Below are 19,909 nucleotides of genomic sequence, written 5' to 3' on the forward strand. Positions count from 1 at the left end.
AACAGTAGCCCAAACTTGCGTTTGAGGCAGAAAAAGCTTTTGATAGGGTCGAATGGTATTTTTTTATTTAAAATTCTGGAGAAGTTTAAATTTGGCCCTTTTTTATTGGTTGGGTTAAAGCTTTATATATGAACCTCACTGCTAGGGTGGTGACAAATGGTCAAGTCTCATCACCATTTAAATTGACACGTTCAACTCGACAAGATCGTCCATTGTCGCCAGCCCTGTTTGCACTGGCTATTGATCCATTAGCTCAATTAAAAAGCAGAATGAACAGATAATAAGGATGAGAGTTATGGATGAAGAGTATAAGATTAATTTGTTTGCAGATTATGTTTTGATATATTTAACAAACCCAGAAAAATCATTTCCACATTTCTTCTTTGGCTTGGCTTCGCGGACGAAGATTTATGGAGGGGGTAAAAAGTCCACGTCAGCTGCAGGCTCGTTTGTGGCTGACAAGTCCGATGCGGGACAGGCAGACACGGTTGCAGCAGTTGCAGAGGAAAATTGGTTGGTTGGGGTTGGGTGTTGGGTTTTTCCTCCTTTGCCTTTTGTCAGTGAGGTGGGCTCTGCGGTCTTCTTCAAAGGAGGTTGCTGCCCACCAAACTGTGAGGTGCCAAGATGCACGGTTTGAGGCGTTATCAGCCCACTGGCGGTGGTCAATGCAACGTCTCAAACCGTGCATTTCCACATTTACGGGAATGTTTATTACATTATGGAACATTGTCTGGATATAAAATTAATTGGGATAAAAGTGAAATTTTACCAGTTGGATAAGGAGATTATCAGAGTTTAAATTTATTATAAAATTGAAGCGGTCTGACAAAATTAAATATTTAGGAATAATTGTAAATACTGAATATAAATCTTTATATAAGTTAAATTATGTTCCATTATTTAAAAAAAAGATTAAAGCAGAATTAATTAAATGGAAGGATAGTCCATTAACTTTAATTGGTCGAGTTAATTGTATTAAGATGAATATTTTCCTCATATTCAATATTTATTTCAATCAATACCGTGTCCTCTTTCAAAGAGTTTCTTTCAGGATTTAAATAAAGTTATGAAAGAATTTTTATGGAAAGGTAATCTACCACAGGTAGCATTAAATAGACTCACTTGGATGTATGCATTAGGTGGGCTTCAATTACCTCATTTTCAGAATTATGAAGCAGTCCAGTTGAAATTTATTACTGGATTGATGGATTTGGACCAGCCTCCAAGTTCGGCTAAAGTTGAGATGGCTTGTATTTCTGAAGTTGTGATGTATCAATTTATATTTCAATGCAATATAAATTTGTTGCAGGAATATAATTTGCTGATATTAAACATTTATTGAAATTATGGACAAAAAAAATAAGATTTTAGGATCAAAAGGTAAATTGTCGATTTTAACAGCATTATATAATAATCAGCTTATTTCTTTCTCAATGTATAATAATCATTTAAAAAGTTGGGATTTTAAGGGTATAAAAATATTATAGGATTGTTTTGTAAATGGTCAGTTTCTTTTATTTTACTCAATTGAAAGAACGTTTTGATATTGCTGAAAATGTTTTATTTATTTATTATCAACTTCGATCTTTGGTGAAAAATATATATGGTAGAGAGATTATATTACCCATATTGACAGAATTTGAGTCTGATTTCTTCTATACCAGAAAGGGGTTATATTTCTGTTATGTATCAAGTATTGCAAGATAATATGGATCAGCCAGAATGGGAGAAAACTAAGTTTAAATGGGAAAATTATTTCTTCTTTGGCTTGGCTTTGCAGACCAAAATTTATGAAGGGGTATGTCCACATCTGCTGCAGGTTCGTTGGTGACTGACAAGTCCAATGCGGGACAGGCAGGCATGGTTGCAGCGGTTGCAAGGGAAAATTGGCTGGTTGGTGTTGGGTTTTTCCTCCTTTGTCTTTTGTCAGTGAGGTGGGCTCTGCGGTGTTCTTCAAAGGAGGTTGGTGCCCGCCGCACTGTGAGGCACCAAGATGCATGGTTCGAGGCGATATCAGCCCACTGGCGGTGGCAATGTGGCAGGGACCAAGAGATTTCTTTAGGCAGTCCTTGTACCTCTTCTTTGGTGCACCTCTGTCTCGGTGGCCAGTGGAGAGCTCGCCATATAACATGATCTTGGGAAGGCGATGGTCCTCCATTCTGGAGATGTAATCCACCCAGCTCAGTTGGATCTTCAGCAGCGTGGATTCGATGCTTGTGGTCTCTGCCATCTCGAGTACTTCGATGTTGGTGATTAAGTCACTCCAATGAATGTCGAGGATGGAGCGGAGACAGCGCTGATGGAAGCGTTCTAGGAGCCGTAGGTGATGCCAATAGCAGACCCATGATTTGGAGCTGAACAGGAGCGTGGGTATGACAACGGCTCTGTACATGCTGATCTTTGTGTGTTTATTCAGGTGGTTGTTTTTTCCAGACTCTTTTGTGTAGTCTTCCAAAGGCGCTATTTTCCTTGGCGAATCTGTTGTCTATTTCATTGTCGATCCTTGCATCAGATGAAATGGTGCAGCTGATGTAGGTAAACTGGTTGACTGTTTTGAGTTTTGTGTGCCCGATGGAGATGTGTGGGGGCTGGTAGTCATGGTGGGGAGCTGGCTGATGGAGGACCTCAGTTTTCTTCAGGCTGACTTCCAGGCCAAACATTTTGGCAGTTTCCGCAAAACAGGACGTCATGCGCTGGAGAGCTGGCTCTTTATGGGCCACTAAAGCGGCATCATCTGCAAAGAATATTTCACGGATAAGTTGCTCTTGTGTCTTGGTGTGAGCTTGCACCCACCTCAGATTGAAGCGACTGCCATCTGTGCGGTACTGGATGTAAGCATCATCTTCATTGTTGAGGTCTTTCATGGCTTGTTTCAGCATCATGCTGAAGAAGATAATAAAGAGGGTTGGTGCTTCACACCGTTGTCAATGGAGAAGGGTTCGGAGAGCTCATTGCTGTATCTGACCCGACCTTGTTAGTTTTCATACGGTTGGATAACCATGTTGAGGAACTTTGGAGGGCATCCGAGGCGCTCTAGTATTTGCCAAAGCCCTTTCCTGCTCACAGTGTCGAAGGCTTTGGTGAGGTCAACAAAGGTAATGTAGAGTCCTTTGTTTTGTTCTCTGCACTTTTCTTGGAGCTGTCTGAGGGCAACGACCATGTTAGTAGTTCCTCTGTTTGCACGAAAGCCACACTGTGATTCTGGGTGGACATTTTCGGTGACACTAAGTAGTAGTCTATTAACGAGAATCCTAGCGAAGATTTTGCCTGCAATGGAGAGCAGCATGATTCCCCTGTAGTTTGAGCATTCTGATTTCTCACCTTTGTTTTTGTACAGGGTGATGATGATGGCCTGATGTCTACCTGGATGCATCCCCGATCCAACCACTGGCACCTCCTGGACTATGTTCTGGTGCGAGAAAGAGACAAATGAGATGTGCTCCACGCCTGGGTCATGCCCAGTGTGGAATGCCACACTGACCACCGGCTGGTTCGCTGCAAGCTCAACCTTCACTTCAAGCCAAAGTTCGAGAATAGTGGAGCCCCCAGAAAGAGGTTCAATGTTGGAAACTTGCAGTCTGAGGAAGTGAGAGGATCTTCCAGGCAAACCTCCAAGCAAAGCTCGAGGATGCAAACTGCCTCACGGAAACATCTCCTCTAACCCTCTGGGACCAGCTGAAAACGGCCATACTGCAATCTACTAAAGAGGTACTGGGCTTCTCCTCCAGGAAAAACAAGGACTGGTTTGACGAAAACAACCAGGAAATCCAGGAGCTGCTGGCAAAGAAGCGATCTGCCCACCAAGCTCACCTTGCAAAGCCTTCCTGACCAGAGAAGAAATGAACCTTCTGTCTCACATGCAGCCATCTTCAGCACAAACTCCAGGAGATCCAAAATGAGTGGTGGGCTCTCCACACCAAATGAACCCAGCTTAGCGCCGACATTGGCGACTTCAGGGGTTTTTATGAGACACTAAAGGCTGTGTACAGCTCCTCACCCCAAGTCCAAAGCCCTCTGCGCAGCTCAGATGGCGAAGTCCTCCTCAGCGACAAGATCTCCATCCTCAATCTCTTTTCAGTGCCAATCACTCAGTCCAAGAATCCACCCTGCTCCAGCTCCCTCAATAGCCCTTGAGTCTACAGCTGGATGAGGTCCTCACCTGGGAAGAGACATATAAGGCAATTGAACAACTGAAAAGTGGCAAAGCAGCAGGTATGGATGGAATCCCCCCAGAAGACTGGAAGGCTGGCGGCAAAACTCTGCATGTCAAACTGCATGAGTTTTTCATGCTCTGCTGGGACCAAGGAAAGCTGCCTCAGGACCTTCGTGATGCCATCATCATCGGGAAAATTATTTAGCTTTAGTTTTTCCTGAATATTATTGGGTAGATATGTGTTATGATAGTGTTAGTAAATTGATCAATGTGTGATATGGAATGATTGACTATAATTTTTTACATCAGTTGTACTTAACCCCATAGAAATTGAAAAAATATGGTTTTAGTAATTCGGACTCTTGTTTTAAATGTGGTGTATGTACTGGAACTTTTTTGCATGCTGTTTCATCCTGTGTGTATATACAACCATTCTGGGATAAAATTAAGTTAATTCTGGAAAAATTGTATAATTTTAAGTTACTATTAGATCCATCTATTTTTAATGGGTTATATCATTCCTGTAAGGGGATTACTGTTGGATAAATTTCAAATTGCCTTTGTATATTTAGCATTGTCTGAAGCTCGAAAATATGTAGCAAGTACATGGAAAGACAATACAATGATTAATATAATGCGATGGCCTAATGAATTGAAAGCTTGTATCATCATGGAAAAAATTATATATGTTTTGCATGATAATTATATTTTTGTTAATAAGTAGTTACCATATTTGGAATATATGCATTTAGATGTATTTTGATGTATTAGTTTCTGTTTATATATTTTTGGTTCGCCTTAAGAGAGCTGGCTGATGGGGTGGGAGGGTGCGTGGGGGTTTAATTTTTTTCTTTTTTTATATTTTTTTAAATTGTTTTCTTTATATATATATATATATATATATATATATATATATAAATGTTTTATTGACTGCATGCTGTATTATTACTAATGATTTTTTTCAAATAAATAAAGTTTAAAAAAATTACAGAGAGCGATGATACAAATATGAGACTGAATTGTGAAGGCTTATAAATAACAGACGGGCACCGCCCAGGAACGCATTAGTCAGTTCTGGGTTCCTGTTAAACGTCTTAAATGTAAAATATGTTCTCTTTTCGAACGCGAGGGGGCCTCCTGTTTCCAGTTACCACTATGTTTGTTGACAAATTTTATTTCTTTCTACTTGTGCATTATAGAAGTGTCTGCGATATTTGTCAGTCGAAGAGTGGGTGTCAAATGCAAATGCACACTTGAATTCAGTGGATGACTGAAATTCGTGCCAGGATCGTATTCTCAATATCTTCAGAAATTTCCTGGTAAAAAAAAGTAACGGCTGAGCCTCTGCCACTCATCACTGCACTGGTGGAAGTGAGGGAGAAGTTTATTCGCTGTAACGCAGATAATCTTTTGAGGAATGTGCCACAAACAGCAGTTTGAAAAAAATATGAACTATCGAGTATCATAATGCAGCGTAAACTTTGAAACTCACCTCATCTCGCTGACCTTCTCTGTATTATCATCATCAGCGAGAAGCAAGACCCCAAGGATTAGAGTGTCTTGTATCCTAACCATAAAATTGACTTGAAGAAGGCCATTGATTAATCGAATAATTCACAATGACGCGAATTTAGACATTTCCTGCTGATCTTTATGAAGATTAAGCATTAATTGTTCATCTTGATGGTTAGTGATGTTTCCATTGCACAAACTTTCTGAAGCAACTCAGCAGATCACGCATCATCCATAGATATTAAAAGGTAACCAACCTTTGGAGCCTCTGCCCTTTGTTAGTTATGACCTGCCGATTTTCTCCAGCACATTTGTCATTGCACTCCACTATTTTACAAATAACTTCTTTCTTAATTGCTCCAACTGAATAATTGAATCGATCCAAACATTGTTCAACAACATCCATTGGAATGGTTAGCATTGTGTCCAGGACGCATAATAGCGTGCGCACCAGGATAAACATGCCGGAGTTAATGCCACCTAGAGTCCCTATCTTTGGCAATGTTACTATTCTCGTAACTTTAGAAATGTCCGTGACGCCCAGCAAGAGGCAGGGTCTGCCACCAGCACAAGAATTCCCAATAATCAATGGCGTGACAGGATGCCATTATATTCACTTAAGACTCGGCCTGGGATTTGTTTTAAGGGAAGTAAATGAGGCTTCAGCCTCAACCTTTGGACTTCTCCTAACACCACTGCACAGATAAACGATCCGTTCTCTACTGCTATGCAGAGAAGGGAAAGGCAGCTTAGATACCAGCTGCATGTTCCGCACGGATGTCACCCCATATGTATACAACGCCTGCAAATCTGCAGTCAAGTGCTCTTCACACAACAGGCACATGCCACTCTTGCCAGTGAATTATTTCATACATGGAGGAACATTCCCTAGTGATTCAGTAGTGTCCAATCAAACACATACTTGGATAAATATACAAACGGCAGAATCTTTGCTCATGAAAACTACCTCCATACAATACCCCTACAACATTCTGTGAATTGACGCACCACGAACTCCATGTTCCGGTATCCCTACTCTAAACACCATGCAGTTTCTTCTCTTTCAAGTACACCTGCGATTCATTAGGCTGTTGATCAAAAGTCTCTCGCGAGTATTTAGCGTAACCCGGGATGGCAGCAAAAGAATTCTCTTTTGTTCTGTGTTTATTTACACAAATGCTTCCCATTTTGTTGGATATTCACTTTCTGTTTCTCCGTCCTCAGATTTTGATGCCGCGTCGAGAATTCCATTCATTTGTCTATCCAACGTTTTGGCTTCCGCTGAAATTTACGAAAGACAAAAACTCCAGTCACCAGACTGACAGAAAACCTTTCACCGGGATCCAGCACGTGGAAAGAATTTTGCAGCAAAGCTGGAAACATCCATAACGCTCTTTTCCGTGTAAAGAAACGTGAATTTTCATTAAAATGTTTGTAGCGTTCCTCCGCCCACACTGAAGGGAGAAACGGAACATGTAATTTGATGCATAATGTGACAGGTTCGAGGAAAATGAATAGCAAATTAAACTGTTCGGAAATTTCAGTCCCACCATCCTCCCAAGTGTGCAATATGAATAATGCCGAATTAATGTTAATGTTCAGTGTTCATTCTCAATCAGAGTCACATTTAATGATGTAAAATGAATAGCCTTTCCAATAACACGACAGTAACGATATATTTGAACCCCGTCAGTCACTGCATCGCATGGTGGGTAGGCAGAGACATGACCGATAAGCATCAGCGTGAGGAATGTGTTCGTCGAGTCAGGCTCGGCTCTGTTCTCACAAGCTGAACTTGCACACTCCGGCCCCTGAACATACACTTTCCATCTACTTCTGAGAAACCAACGTTTATAACCTTATTAGAAGATCAGCTCACACAAGAGCCGCGGGGTCAGAGTGGAAGCAATTTGAAACGAAGGAATATAGCAGCGTCGTTTAGGCGGAATGTCATTCTTGCCAGAAATATTGACGGAAATTCACCATCAATGAAAAGTTATCCCAATACTTATACTGTCACTGGCAGAAATTGACACAAAAATAACAACAAACACTGGAAAGTAAGTAATTACTTGAACTCCATTTGCCAGGAATTTGAATTAGCTGAATGTTGTGTGTGCAATTAAGACTCAGAAACGTGATGCTTTCTCGTCCTTTACTTCTATTAGAGTCCTTTGTTTTGTTCTCTGCATTTTTCTTGGAGCTGTCTGAGGGCAAAGACCATGTCAGTAGTTCCTCTGTTTGCGCGAAAGCCGCACTGTGATTCTGGGAGAATATTCTCGGCGACACTAGGTATTATTCTATTTAGTAGAATCCTAGCGAAGATTTTGCCTGCAATGGAGAGCAACGTGATTCCCCTGTAGTTTGAGCAGTCTGATTTCTCGCCTTTGTTTTTGTACAGGGTGATGATGGTGGCATCACGAAGATCCTGAGGCAGTTTTCCTTGGTCCCAACAAAGCTTGAAAAACTCATGCAGTTTGGCATGCAGAGTTTTGCCGCCAGCCTTCCAGACTTCTGGGGGGATTCCATCCATACCTGCTGCTTTGCCACTTTTCAGTTGTTCGATTGCCTTATATGTCTCATCCAGGGTGGGAACCTCATCCAGCTCTAGCCTTAGGGGCTGTTGAGGGAGCTGGAGCAGGGCGGAATCTTGGACTGAGCGGTTGGCACTGAAAAGAGATTGGAAGTGTTCTGACCATCGGTTGAGGATGGAGATCTTGTCGCTGAGGAGGACTTTGCCATCTGAGCTGCGCAGCGGGCTTTGGACTTGGGGTGAGGGGCCGTACACAGCCTTTAGAGCCTCGTAGAAACCCCTGAATTCGCCAATGTCCGCACTGAGCTGGGTTCGTTTGGCGAGGCTAGTCCACCACTCATTTTGGATCTCCCGGAGTTTGCGCTGAAGATGGCTGCATGCGCGACGGAAGGCTTGTTTCTTCTCTGGACAGGACGGCTTTGTAAGGTGAGCCTGGTGGGCAGCTCGCTTCTTTGCCAGCAGCTCCTGGATTTCCTGGCTGTTTTCGTCAAACCAGTCCTTGTTTTTCCTGGAGGAGAAGCCCAGTACCTGGACTCTACATCACCTTTGTTGACCTCACCAAAGCCTTCGACACCGTGAGCAGGAAAGGGCTTTGGCAAATACTAGAGCGCATCGGATGTCCCCCAAAGTTCCTCAACATGATTATCCAACTGCACGAAAACCAACAAGGTCGGGTCAGATACAGCAATGAGCTCTCTGAACCCTTCTCCATTAACAATGGCGTGAAGCAAGGCTGTGTTCTGGCACCAACCCTCTTTTCAATCTTCTTCAGCATGATGCTGAACCAAGCCATGAAAGACCCCAACAATGAAGACGCTGTTTACATCCGGTACCGCACGGATGGCAGTCTCTTCAATCTGAGGCGCCTGCAAGCTCACACCAAGACACAAGAGAAACTTGTCCGTGAACTACTCTTTGCAGACGATGCCGCTTTAGTTGCCCATTCAGAGCCAGCTCTTCAGCGCTTGACGTCCTGCTTTGCGGAAACTGCCAAAATGTTTGGCCTGGAAGTCAGCCTGAAGAAAACTGAGGTCCTCCATCAGCCAGCTCCCCACCATGATTACCAGCCCCCCCAAATCTCCATCGGGCACATAAAACTCAAAACGGTCAACCAGTTTACCTATCTCGGCTAGACCATTTCATCAGATGCAAGGATCGACAATGAGATAGACAACAGACTCGCCAAGGCAAATAGCGCCTTTGGAAGACTACACAAAAGAGTCTGGAAAAACAACCAACTGAAAAACCTCACAAAGATAAGCGTATACAGAGCCGTTGTCATACCCACACTCCTGTTCGGCTCCGAATCATGGGTCCTCTACCAGCACCACCTACGGCTCCTAGAACGCTTCCACCAGCGTTGTCTCCGCTCCATCTTCAACATCCATTGGAGCGCTTACATCCCTAACGTCGAAGTACTCGAGATGGCAGAGGTCGACAGCATCGAGTCCACGCTGCTGAAGATCCAGCTGCGCTGGATGGGTCACGTCTCCAGAATGGAGGACCATCGCCTTCCCAAGAACGTGTTACAGCTCTCCACTGGCCACCATGACAGAGGTGCACCAAAGAAAAGGTACAAGGACTGCCTAACGAAATCTCTTGGTGCCTGCCACATTGACCACTGCCAGTGGGCTGATATCGCCTCAAACCGTGCATCTTGGCGCATCACAGTTTGGCGGGCAGCAACCTCCTTTGAAGAAGACCGCAGAGCCTACCTCACTGACAAAAGGCAAAGGAGGAAAAACCCAACACCCAACCCCAACCAACCAATTTTCCCCTGCAACCACTGCAATCGTGTCTGCCTGTCCCGCATCGGACTTGTCAGCCACAAACGAGCCTGCAGCTGACGTGGACTTTTTACCCCCTCCATAAATCTTCGTCTGCGAAGCCAAGCCAAAAGAAGAAAAAAAAACTTCTATTTGACTAACATGGCTACCTACACGCAGAATTATATATATGGAAGGGTGACATCATGACGGGGGCGTCATGATGTCCAGCAGAGGGTGGGCTTATACCCAATACTCTTCTTCCCCGTACCCCGCACGATAAATGCTGATTGGGCTCCTTCGAAATAATATTACATCAGGCCCAGGACTACAAATGATAATTAGAATGCATCTCATGAGTAATTATAATTATAAAAGGGAAAGTATTTAATAATGTTCAGGACACAGAGCTCATTAAGCGTGGTCTCCTTTTTTCTTTTGGACCACCACGGTGTGGTTTGCTGTGCCCGTCTTTGCTCGGGACCCGTAGATAGACGGTTGGCAGTCAAGTCGGTGGTGACTGACCGCCTTCACTGACTTTCAGCGGTGACTCCACCTCTTCACTGCCCTCCTGGCTGCATGCCTCAGTTACTGGACTCCTCACTGGACTCCTTGGCTCTGCAACCGTCTCTGCCCCCCACCACCCACCCCCCACCCCTCACTCAGCCTGAGGAGGAGAATGGTCAGAGCAGGCCGTGGCAGGTCTGGTTCCACCTTCTGCAGCTCATGAGGCAGTTCATGGACCTTAGTCAGTCAATACTCACTAATGTTTGGGCACAACCTGCAGACCAGGCTGTCCACAGTTCATCTAGATCTGGGTCTCACATTGCAAAAAACAGCATCACCACAAACCTCACCTAGAACATTGGAAGTGGGCGAGAGAGTTCTGGTATGAGATTATGGACAATATAAAGACCCATGGGTAGCAGGAGTAATCTTACAAAAATTGAGCCCCTGCTCATACTCTATTCTAGTGGGGGACAGATTGTGGAAGCGATACATTGGACAATTGAACACTTCAGCTTGTGGCATTTTTGGCTCCATTGTCTGACATACTTTGCATTCTCTTGATGTTGTTTCACTCTCTTTGTCAATGGAGGGCCACCAGGCATGCACCCAGGTCAGTGCCTTCATTTGTACCATTCCTGGATGGTTGTGGTTCAGTTCTGATCTTTCTTGATTAATTGGTTCAGCAGGCTGCATTGTGTACACATATTACAGATATGTTTTCGGTAGTGATTAACACGTCCTAACAAGGACTGTCATTCCGATTTGTTGGTTGGGTATCGGGCCTTGCGACAGCTTCTGTTCCTGCTAGAATCATTCACACACCCTCGTTGTCGAATGTAAACCCAAGATATGCTGCTGAGGAGCACATGAAGACACGTTTGTCCTTTTGTAATTGTATATTAGCCTGTTGTTGTGTGGTTAAAACCTTTTCAAGGTATTGTAAGTGTTCACTGTCGTTTTGGCCTGTGATGATGATATCATCTAGGTAACACACAACTGAGGGTCCATGTTGCTTGAAAAATCACAAGTGCTGCTGAAATTCCGTAAGGCAAGCATGTACAGGTGAATAGTCCTAGATGGGTATTGATCGTCACATGTGCTTGTTTTTTTTTGTCCAAATCTATCTGTTGATATGCTTGTGACAAATCTAGTTTTGTGAATTTTTGCCCTCCGTTTAGTGCTTAGAACAATTCTTCTGCCTTGGGCATGGGGTATTCGGGTATTTTGAATGATGGATTGATGGTGATTTTGTAATCGCAGCAAATGCGAATCTGACTGTATGCTTCCTGTACAGGTATGATGGGCACTCCCCAATCACTGTATTTTATTGGTTCTAATATCCCTTCATGTTTTAATCTGTTTAATTCAACCACAATTTTCCCTTTTGTAGCAAATGGGACTGTTCTGGCTTTAAAGAATGTGGGTTATGCTTTATGTTTTAATTGCAGTTTCGCTTGAACACCTTTGATTTCCCCCAATTCTTGATGGAAAACCACTACATGGTTGTTGAAGATTTGGTAAAGTTCTGGCTGGGAGGTGTCCGTGTGGTTTACATTTAGTATTGAACCAATTTCCAGCCAGTCTAGGAGAATGTGTTGTAGCCAGTTTTTTCTGAAGAGTGCTGGTCACTGGGTATCTATGATTTAGACAGAGGGCTTTTGGTTGCTATTGTTTGTACTTGGACCATACATTTTTCAAACACTTTGATTCTGTCTCCTATAACAGATCTATCAGTTATTTCATTTGTTTTTACTGGGAGGTGTGGTAGTAAGTGTTCTATTACATGTAACGGCATTAGGGACACCTCTGCCCCTGTGTCTAAATCCATCTTCAGGGGGTGTCCGCTTATTTTTAGCTGTTTAAAGATTGTTGTGTTTTCTCCATTTATTCCTCGTATATATCTCAGGAGCTGAAATTTCTGGAGCATGAGTGCTCCGGCACTCAAGTTCAGGCATTGGGCTGTTATAATCATTGCTCGATTGCTTCTCTCTCTCTGCAATAGGTTTGACTTTATCTGCCTGTTTATTTGCAGGCCATCTGTACTTTATAAATGGACATTTAGCTTTGATATATTCTTCAGTTTTGCAATGATTGCATTTAGAATTTTTAAAGAAACAGTTTTCTGGTCGGTGGCTGTATTTCCCACAACGAGAAGACCTCCTGACAAGTAGGTCTGGTTGACCCACATCTAAGTTTTTATCTGCCATTTCAGAGCTGCAGGCAATATGTGTGCAATATGTAATGTAACGTCTTCATCTATTGCTAATAATTTTTTGGCTTGCTTGGCGATTTGCTAGCCCCATTTCTCACAGTGCCTGATTTGGAAACTAATTGAAATGACAGTGTTCCATCAGTTTTCGCAACAACGCCAGCTATTCACTTACTGTTCCTCCTGTTCCTTGTCTCCTTTCATCGAATTGTTACCTTTCTTCCATAACTGGTGGTTTGGGACTTAAATGGTTCCTTAGAGCTGTCCATAATTCATTGAATATCTTTGTCTCTGGATGCACCTGGGCCAGCAACGTCTTAAGGAGGGTGAATGATTTGCTGCCCATTATACTGAGAAAGAAGGCACGTTTGTGGTTTACTGGACCTTCCACAATGTTGTGGGTTATGCAGTAGTGGTTAAACTGTTCTACGTAGTTATCCCAAATTTCTTGTACTTGGTTGAATTCCCCAAACTTTCCTTCCACCATCTTGGCACGCTGATGCTTTCTCATCCTTTACTTCTATTAGACTAACATGACTACTGATACACAGGGTTTATATATCTCACTGTGTGTGTGTGTGTGTGTGTGTGTGTGTGTGTGTGTGTGTGTGTGTGTGTGTGTGTGTGTGTGTGTGTGTGTGTGTGTGTGTGTGTGTGTGTGTGTGTGTGTGTGTGTGTGTGGAAGGGTGACAGGGCTGTCTTATACCCAACACAACATTCTGATTAATTGCCTTTGTGCTCTAATTTTAAAAGACAACTAAAAGTCCCAATTGAATGGGTGACAAATTTACAGCTGGAGGATATATTTACCGTTCTAATGCACTACAAAATAACAATGACTTGAAGAAAATGTTTGCTTCTGATGCTCCTCAATGTTCAGTATTATAACAATAAATTTAAGCGAAGCACATTTTTAATTTTGATCAGTACAGTAAATATAAATCAGACTCTATCAATATTATTAATAAACTCACAATTTCAGATGTGATGATTAACATCAAGAGGGACCGCAACATTCTCCCAGTGGTCAGTTCATTCGGCTAGAACCGTTATCGCGAATGTAGTCTTTCCAAGACTCCTGACATCCCAATTGGTCTGAAACTTAATTCTTTTAACCACCACCATTCCTCTTTCTCATGTCTTACTCCAAACAATCAATATGAGGCGTGAATTGCAGTTTGCTTGAACGAACTAATGGGAAACAACCTCCCCATTCATGGAGATAACGAGCACATTTTTTTTCTTCGCCTTTTCTTGAGAAAGAAAATACCCAAATGAGTTCAAGAAACACACAGTCATCGAGGCTGACTGTACTGGTCAGAATGATTCGGTCCATTACAAAGTGTGTTTTCCAGGTCTTCTTCGTGTTCTGTGTGTTTTGTGTGACCCCATTTCCCCTTACTCATCCTAACTCGGGGTCCTCGTTTCTCCACTCTCAGCACCGTCTTTCAAACAACTCACAGTGTTGAACGTCACACGTTGTCACTGATTCAATTATTTTTAATTATTAAAAAACCACCCTCGATCATGTTTATCCATCTGAATATCAGAATGGCCAACCCATTACTTTCTGGATTTACCAACAGCGTTGCGAATAATAATAGGTTTAATGCCCCAAGATAAACACAACTACTTTTGCAAGTTTTTCATTTTTTGGGAGTGGAGAATAATCTCCACCCCGAGTGATCCTTTTCAATTCTGTTAAGATATAAATTCTTTCCAATTGGTGGACTTTTCTTCCCCTTCTTTTATTTCTTTTATTGTTATTCCTAATCTGGGCGGTGTATTTTTCTTCATCACCATTCTCCCTGGCTCAATACACGAACGTGCTGGAGAACCTCAGCAGGTCGCCCAAAATCCAAAGGAACGAAAGCGTAACTATCTTATGCACCCTGGGCGCTTCAAGATTGATGATAGATTGCTCTCTAAGCTGCGAGGCCTGCTGAATTTCTCCAGCACAGTTGTATATTGCACTTGACCAAAGGTTCTGTAGATTTTGATATTTAATTCTCTCGGTATCACCCTCTCATTGTCATCCCGCATTTGAATTTTTCACGTGCTCAATTTCACTTTTTTAATTCTTCTTCCATGTTCTGAGTGAGCGGAGAAATTCTAGTGTACGTTCAAATATATGATATGGATAGGAATACAGGCCACGCACGGGCATTTTGGTCGGCATGGTCACGTTGGGCTGAAGAACCTGTTTCTACGCCGCCTGACTCTCTGACCCTCTTTGACTTTATGAAAATATTGCAAAAGTTCCTGCATGCTGGGAACTGTATCAGGTTGCCAGGATGCAAAAATTATCAAGTGTGATTGAAGAAGTTCAGGGTTTGGACATGTATGGCACATTCAGGTGCTGCTCCTTTTTGCATGCCGTCTGCATTTCCTATTTCTCCTTCTTAGAGTTCTTGTCATGGCATGTGGCCCATACCATGTTGCCAAGATGACTTCCTTTCTCTTTTTGTGTTACTTCCTCTCCACCATGTTTAACAGGCCTCCTGGCTGTATCGGTACCATTTCCCAATCCTTGGATAAGTCCAGAACTTGCAATTCTTTCACTGGTAGGTGTTTGCTCTATGAATTTCATTCTGTGTAAGTGTAATTATCTTTATGCAATACCCTATTTTTAGACTGTGATTTTATTTACGGGATATCCATTTTATATTCAAGTCCCAAGTGTGAGCTCAACTTGTTTGTTCATTGTCCATGATTAATTCCAATCCCAGGGCCTTCATATACACGTTATATATAGGGTTCTGTTCAATGCATTCTCGACGAGTTCTATGAAAACATCATCTCTGGCACAAGGGATAAGCAATTCTTCAGAAAGGGAAGCAAAACTCGTTCTAATAGCAAGACAGAGGTGTCTCGTCTTACCATGGACAGCAGTCGTCGAATTCCAATTCTCATTCAGATATTATTAACCCTTTGGGATATACAGATGGTTTACTATCCTTTCCTTGCTGCTTTTGGTATCCCTAGTATGTGTTTTTATCTAGTAACGAATTTGCAAATAATGTTAAACATTAATCCATTGTTAGTATTTACTTCTGGTAAATCAGTTAATTTAAATATAGGGTCCCTTCTAATAACTGCAGTACATTCCAGTCCCACTAAAATAGAGGTGTGCCCAAGTTACTGATCCCCTTGTAGATATTCACAGGCAAGAATACTGTGGAGAATACAACATAAGATCGTGAATATTTTCAAGGACATGCTTTGCATGCATTTATTTGTGAATTAAAACCAGAATTCAGTCTGGTGGTCTTCACTCTTGCACACAAGTGCTAAGTTTCTGGTGCTTGCAATGTATTCGTCTATTCCTTACAGAACGTGTAGACGTATGTATTTCTCTATTTGTTCAAGGTTAAAATGTAAAATCCTGTCTCTCCAGAAAACATAGTACCATGTGTAACAATAAACTCTTTCTTTTGGGCACGCAATCAGATTGTTGCCTTTAACTGCCTGATATCTAATCATTCTCTCCTCTCTTTATTTACAGTTAACTTGGTGACTATTTTGATCTTGTCACGGGAAAAGTGTGGTCTTTCCAAATGTGTCACTTTCTACCTGGTAGCCATGGCAACCTCAGATCTACTGATCATTATCATCGACCTAGTATTGAGACATATTCCAATTATTTATCAGCTTCAATTTGTAAGGTACATCCCTCTGTGTAATATTCATGCTGTCTTACTTTATGCTGTCACAGATTGTTCTGTCTGGTTCACGGTAATGTTCACCATTGATCGATTTGTGGCCATTTGTAGTCAGAAACTGAAAGTTAAATATTGTACCGAAAAAACAGCTGTCATGACTTTAGCAACAGTTGCTGTTCTATCCCTTTTTAAAAACACCATTTGGTATTTTGTGTATACAGGAATGTATTGGCTTATAAATGATCCTTGGTTTTGTGTCGTAAGAGATGGCATTCTGAATTCATGGACCTGGGGAGCAATTGAATTTCTTCATTTTGTCCTAACACCTGGCCTCCCATTTATTCTCATTCTGCAACTCAATGCAGTGACCATCAAGCACATTTTATCGGCCAGCAAAGCCCGAAGGAGATTGCGAAATCAAGGCACAGGGGAACACCGAAAGGACACAGAGATGGATAACCGAAGGAAATCAATCGTTTTATTATTTGTTATCTCGGGGAATTTTATAATATTATGGGCGGTATTTATGGTGTACACGATATGGCGACGAATGCGTTATTTAGGTTATATGTCTGCAAATTTACCTTTTTTTGTGCGGGAAATGGGGTTCATGCTCCAACTTCTGTCTTGCTGCACAAACACTTGTATTTATGCCGTGACCCAAAATAAATTCAGGAAGCAATTCATGGAAGTTTTCAAATACCCTTTTACGCTAATTATCAAACTCTATAAATGATGGAGTCAGTGGAAACTCACCCAGTATCAATTTAAAGGCCACTACATCCTTTCGCCGACCACTTGAAACGAGCCGAGCACGCAGTAGTTACCAACTGTCATTTGTACAGTGGTCCTCAAAACCATCCCGTCTCTTCCCAGTTCTCCAGTTCCCTCCCACGTGACAAACGCCTACAGGTTAATAATTTAATGGGCCGCTGTAAATTGTCAGTGAGTGGTAGAATTTTCTTTGATGGTGGGGGGGGGGGGTTACAAATGGGAACTTTGCGAGAATAATAACTGTGATCAGTGAAAATGTGTGCTTGATTGTAGGTACGAACAATAGGCGGACGACCTATTTCCATTCTCCATGACTCATTGACAAACGGTGAATAAATATGAATGAACCCAGCGAGCCAAAAATTAGAATGCAATATCTCGATCTAAAATTTCGAAAAGAAATGTGAAAATATGAATGAAATCATAGATATGGGTTAATTACTCATCAACCCATTGACATTAATATTCGTTTCACAGAGTTATCCTCGAAACTTTCCGACCATTGCACATATTAAATAGCGTAAAATGATATTAAAGAATAGTAATGTAAAATACTCCACAGAGTAAGAGTGAAGCCAATTGTGTTATTAGGAGGATATTGAAAATGGAATATTATTTGAAGTCAATAGAGCAACAAAGTTGGCGCAATCCTATTACAGCGCCAGAGTTCTGGGTTCCAATCCGGCGCTGTCATGAACGTTCGTGCGTTCTTCCTACATCTACGTGGATTTTTTTTTCCCGCGGTCCCGGCAGCCGGGGCCAGCGCTTGCACAAAGGAGCATGCGCTGGTGGAAGTGAATTCGAGGGAGTGGTTACTTATAAATATGAGGAGATTGAGTTAGGTGTCGACAATTTCTGTTGACCGTTTAATAACATTGAACAACGTTAAGCAAACTGTAAACATCGTTAAGCATCCTGAAAAAAAACATTAAGGACAGTTGAGCATCGTTAAGACGCTGAATATCGTTGAACGACGTTAAATGTCCTTAAACCACATTAACTTTTAGATCAATATTTGGTTATTAAGAATCAATCTCATTCTTAGAACGTTGCCTAAAGACTATTCATGGAAAAATAAAGGCGGTTACAAGTTTTGTGTGTTATAAATAAAGGATTTAAATATCAAAAAAATAACGTTTCTTTAGAAACTGGGGAGTTTAATGATGATAAAATATTTGAGGGGTACATTTATGGGGGGACAAATCTATTGTTAGTTCAGTTCGGGTTGGAGAACCTTTCAGTTCAGTTCCGTTTTGTTAAAACTCATCACTGAGGCAATTGCGAATCTAAGAAAAAAAAACACGTATGAAATCTATTTGCAAATTATTAATTTTTGAATTTCAGTTTCATTGTGTTAAAATTGACTTATTTTATAAAGTTTCAGTCTTTTCCATATTGCATGTTGTGTTGAAAACACTCCGTCCCGAAGATTTTGAAAAAAAACCTCGAAACTAATTGAATAAAGAGCAGCACAGTCTCCGCCATAGAACTGGGGTTAATAGAAAAGAGGTTCTGAACTTAGTTGAAATTGGCATTAATGACTCCCATAGACTCCCATGGACTACTCTTTGCAGATGATGCCGCTTTAGTTGCCCATTCAGAGCCAGCTCTTCAGCGCTTGACGTCCTGCTTTGCGGAAACTGCCAAAATGTTTGGCCTGGAAGTCAGCCTGAAAAAAACTGAGGTCCTCCATCAGCCAGCTCCCCACCATGACTACCACATCTCCATCGGGCACACAAAACTCAAAACGGTCAACCAGTTTACCTATCTCGGCTGCACCATTTCATCAGATGCAAGGATCGACAATGAGATAGACAACAGACTCGCCAAGGCAAATAGCACCTTTGGAAGACTACACAAAAGAGTCTGGAAAAACAACCAACTGAAAAACATGGTATACAGAGCCGTTGTCATACCCACACTCCTGTTCGGCTCCGAATCATGGGTCCTCTACCGGCACCACCTAAGGCTCCTAGAACGCTTCCACCAGCGTTGTCTCCGCTCCATCCTCAACATCCATTGGAGCGCTTACACCCCTAACGTCGAAGTACTCGAGATGACAGAGGTCAACAGCATCGAGTCCACGCTGCTGAAGATCCAGCTGCGCTGGATGGGTCACGTCTCCAGAATGGAGGACCATCGCCTTCCCAAGATCGTGTTATATGGCGAGCTCTCCACTGGCCACCTTGACAGAGGTGCACCAAAGAAAAGGTACAAGGACTGCCTAAAGAAATCTCTTGGTGCCTGCCACATTGACCACCGCCAGTGGGCTGATAACGCCTCAAACCGTGCATCTTGGCGCCTCACAGTTTGGCGGGCAGCAACCTCCTTTGAAGAAGACCGCAGAGCCCACCTCACTGACAAAAGGCAAAGGAGGAAAAACCCAACACCCAACCCCAACCAACCAATTTTCCCTTGCAACCGCTGCAATCGTGTCTGCCTGTCCCGCATCCGACTTGTCAGCCACAAACGAGCCTGCAGCTGACGTGGACTTTTTACCCCCTCCATAAATCTTCGTCCGCGAAGCCAAGCCAAAGAAAGAAGAGACTCCCATGGACACCATCTTCTGAAGATTCAACAGCCTTTGCCTGAAGTGGGGGATGGAGGTGAGACGAATCTATTCGTATCCAGAAAGGGTTGAAATACAAAAGATAGAACCTCCGCAATGTTGTTTCTTGTTGAATGAGAGCACTCTTTTCCTCGAATCAAATCATCTGTTCAATAAATTTATCGCTGATTTGTCAAAGGTACCAACTCTTCTGTGTAAATTCACGTTGATCCTAAATTTCT

The 19,909-nt window shown here is 42.4% G+C and overlaps 1 protein-coding gene across 1 annotated transcript in view; it reads left to right on the forward strand.

The window, feature by feature from the left end:
* LOC138752920 (probable G-protein coupled receptor 139) overlaps positions 1-17,081 on the forward strand; it is a 32,774-nt gene extending 15,693 nt beyond the window's left edge. The window contains exons 3-5 of the mRNA XM_069915532.1: positions 11,923-11,991; positions 15,439-15,667; positions 16,189-17,081. Of these exons, the coding sequence (XP_069771633.1) occupies positions 11,923-11,991; positions 15,439-15,667; positions 16,189-17,081 (1,191 nt within the window). The remainder of the gene's footprint in view (positions 1-11,922; positions 11,992-15,438; positions 15,668-16,188) is intronic.
* Positions 17,082-19,909: the final 2,828 nt, after the last annotated feature.

Source organism: Narcine bancroftii, chromosome 2, assembly GCF_036971445.1.
Source record: "Narcine bancroftii isolate sNarBan1 chromosome 2, sNarBan1.hap1, whole genome shotgun sequence".
Taxonomy (NCBI): domain Eukaryota; kingdom Metazoa; phylum Chordata; class Chondrichthyes; order Torpediniformes; family Narcinidae; genus Narcine; species Narcine bancroftii.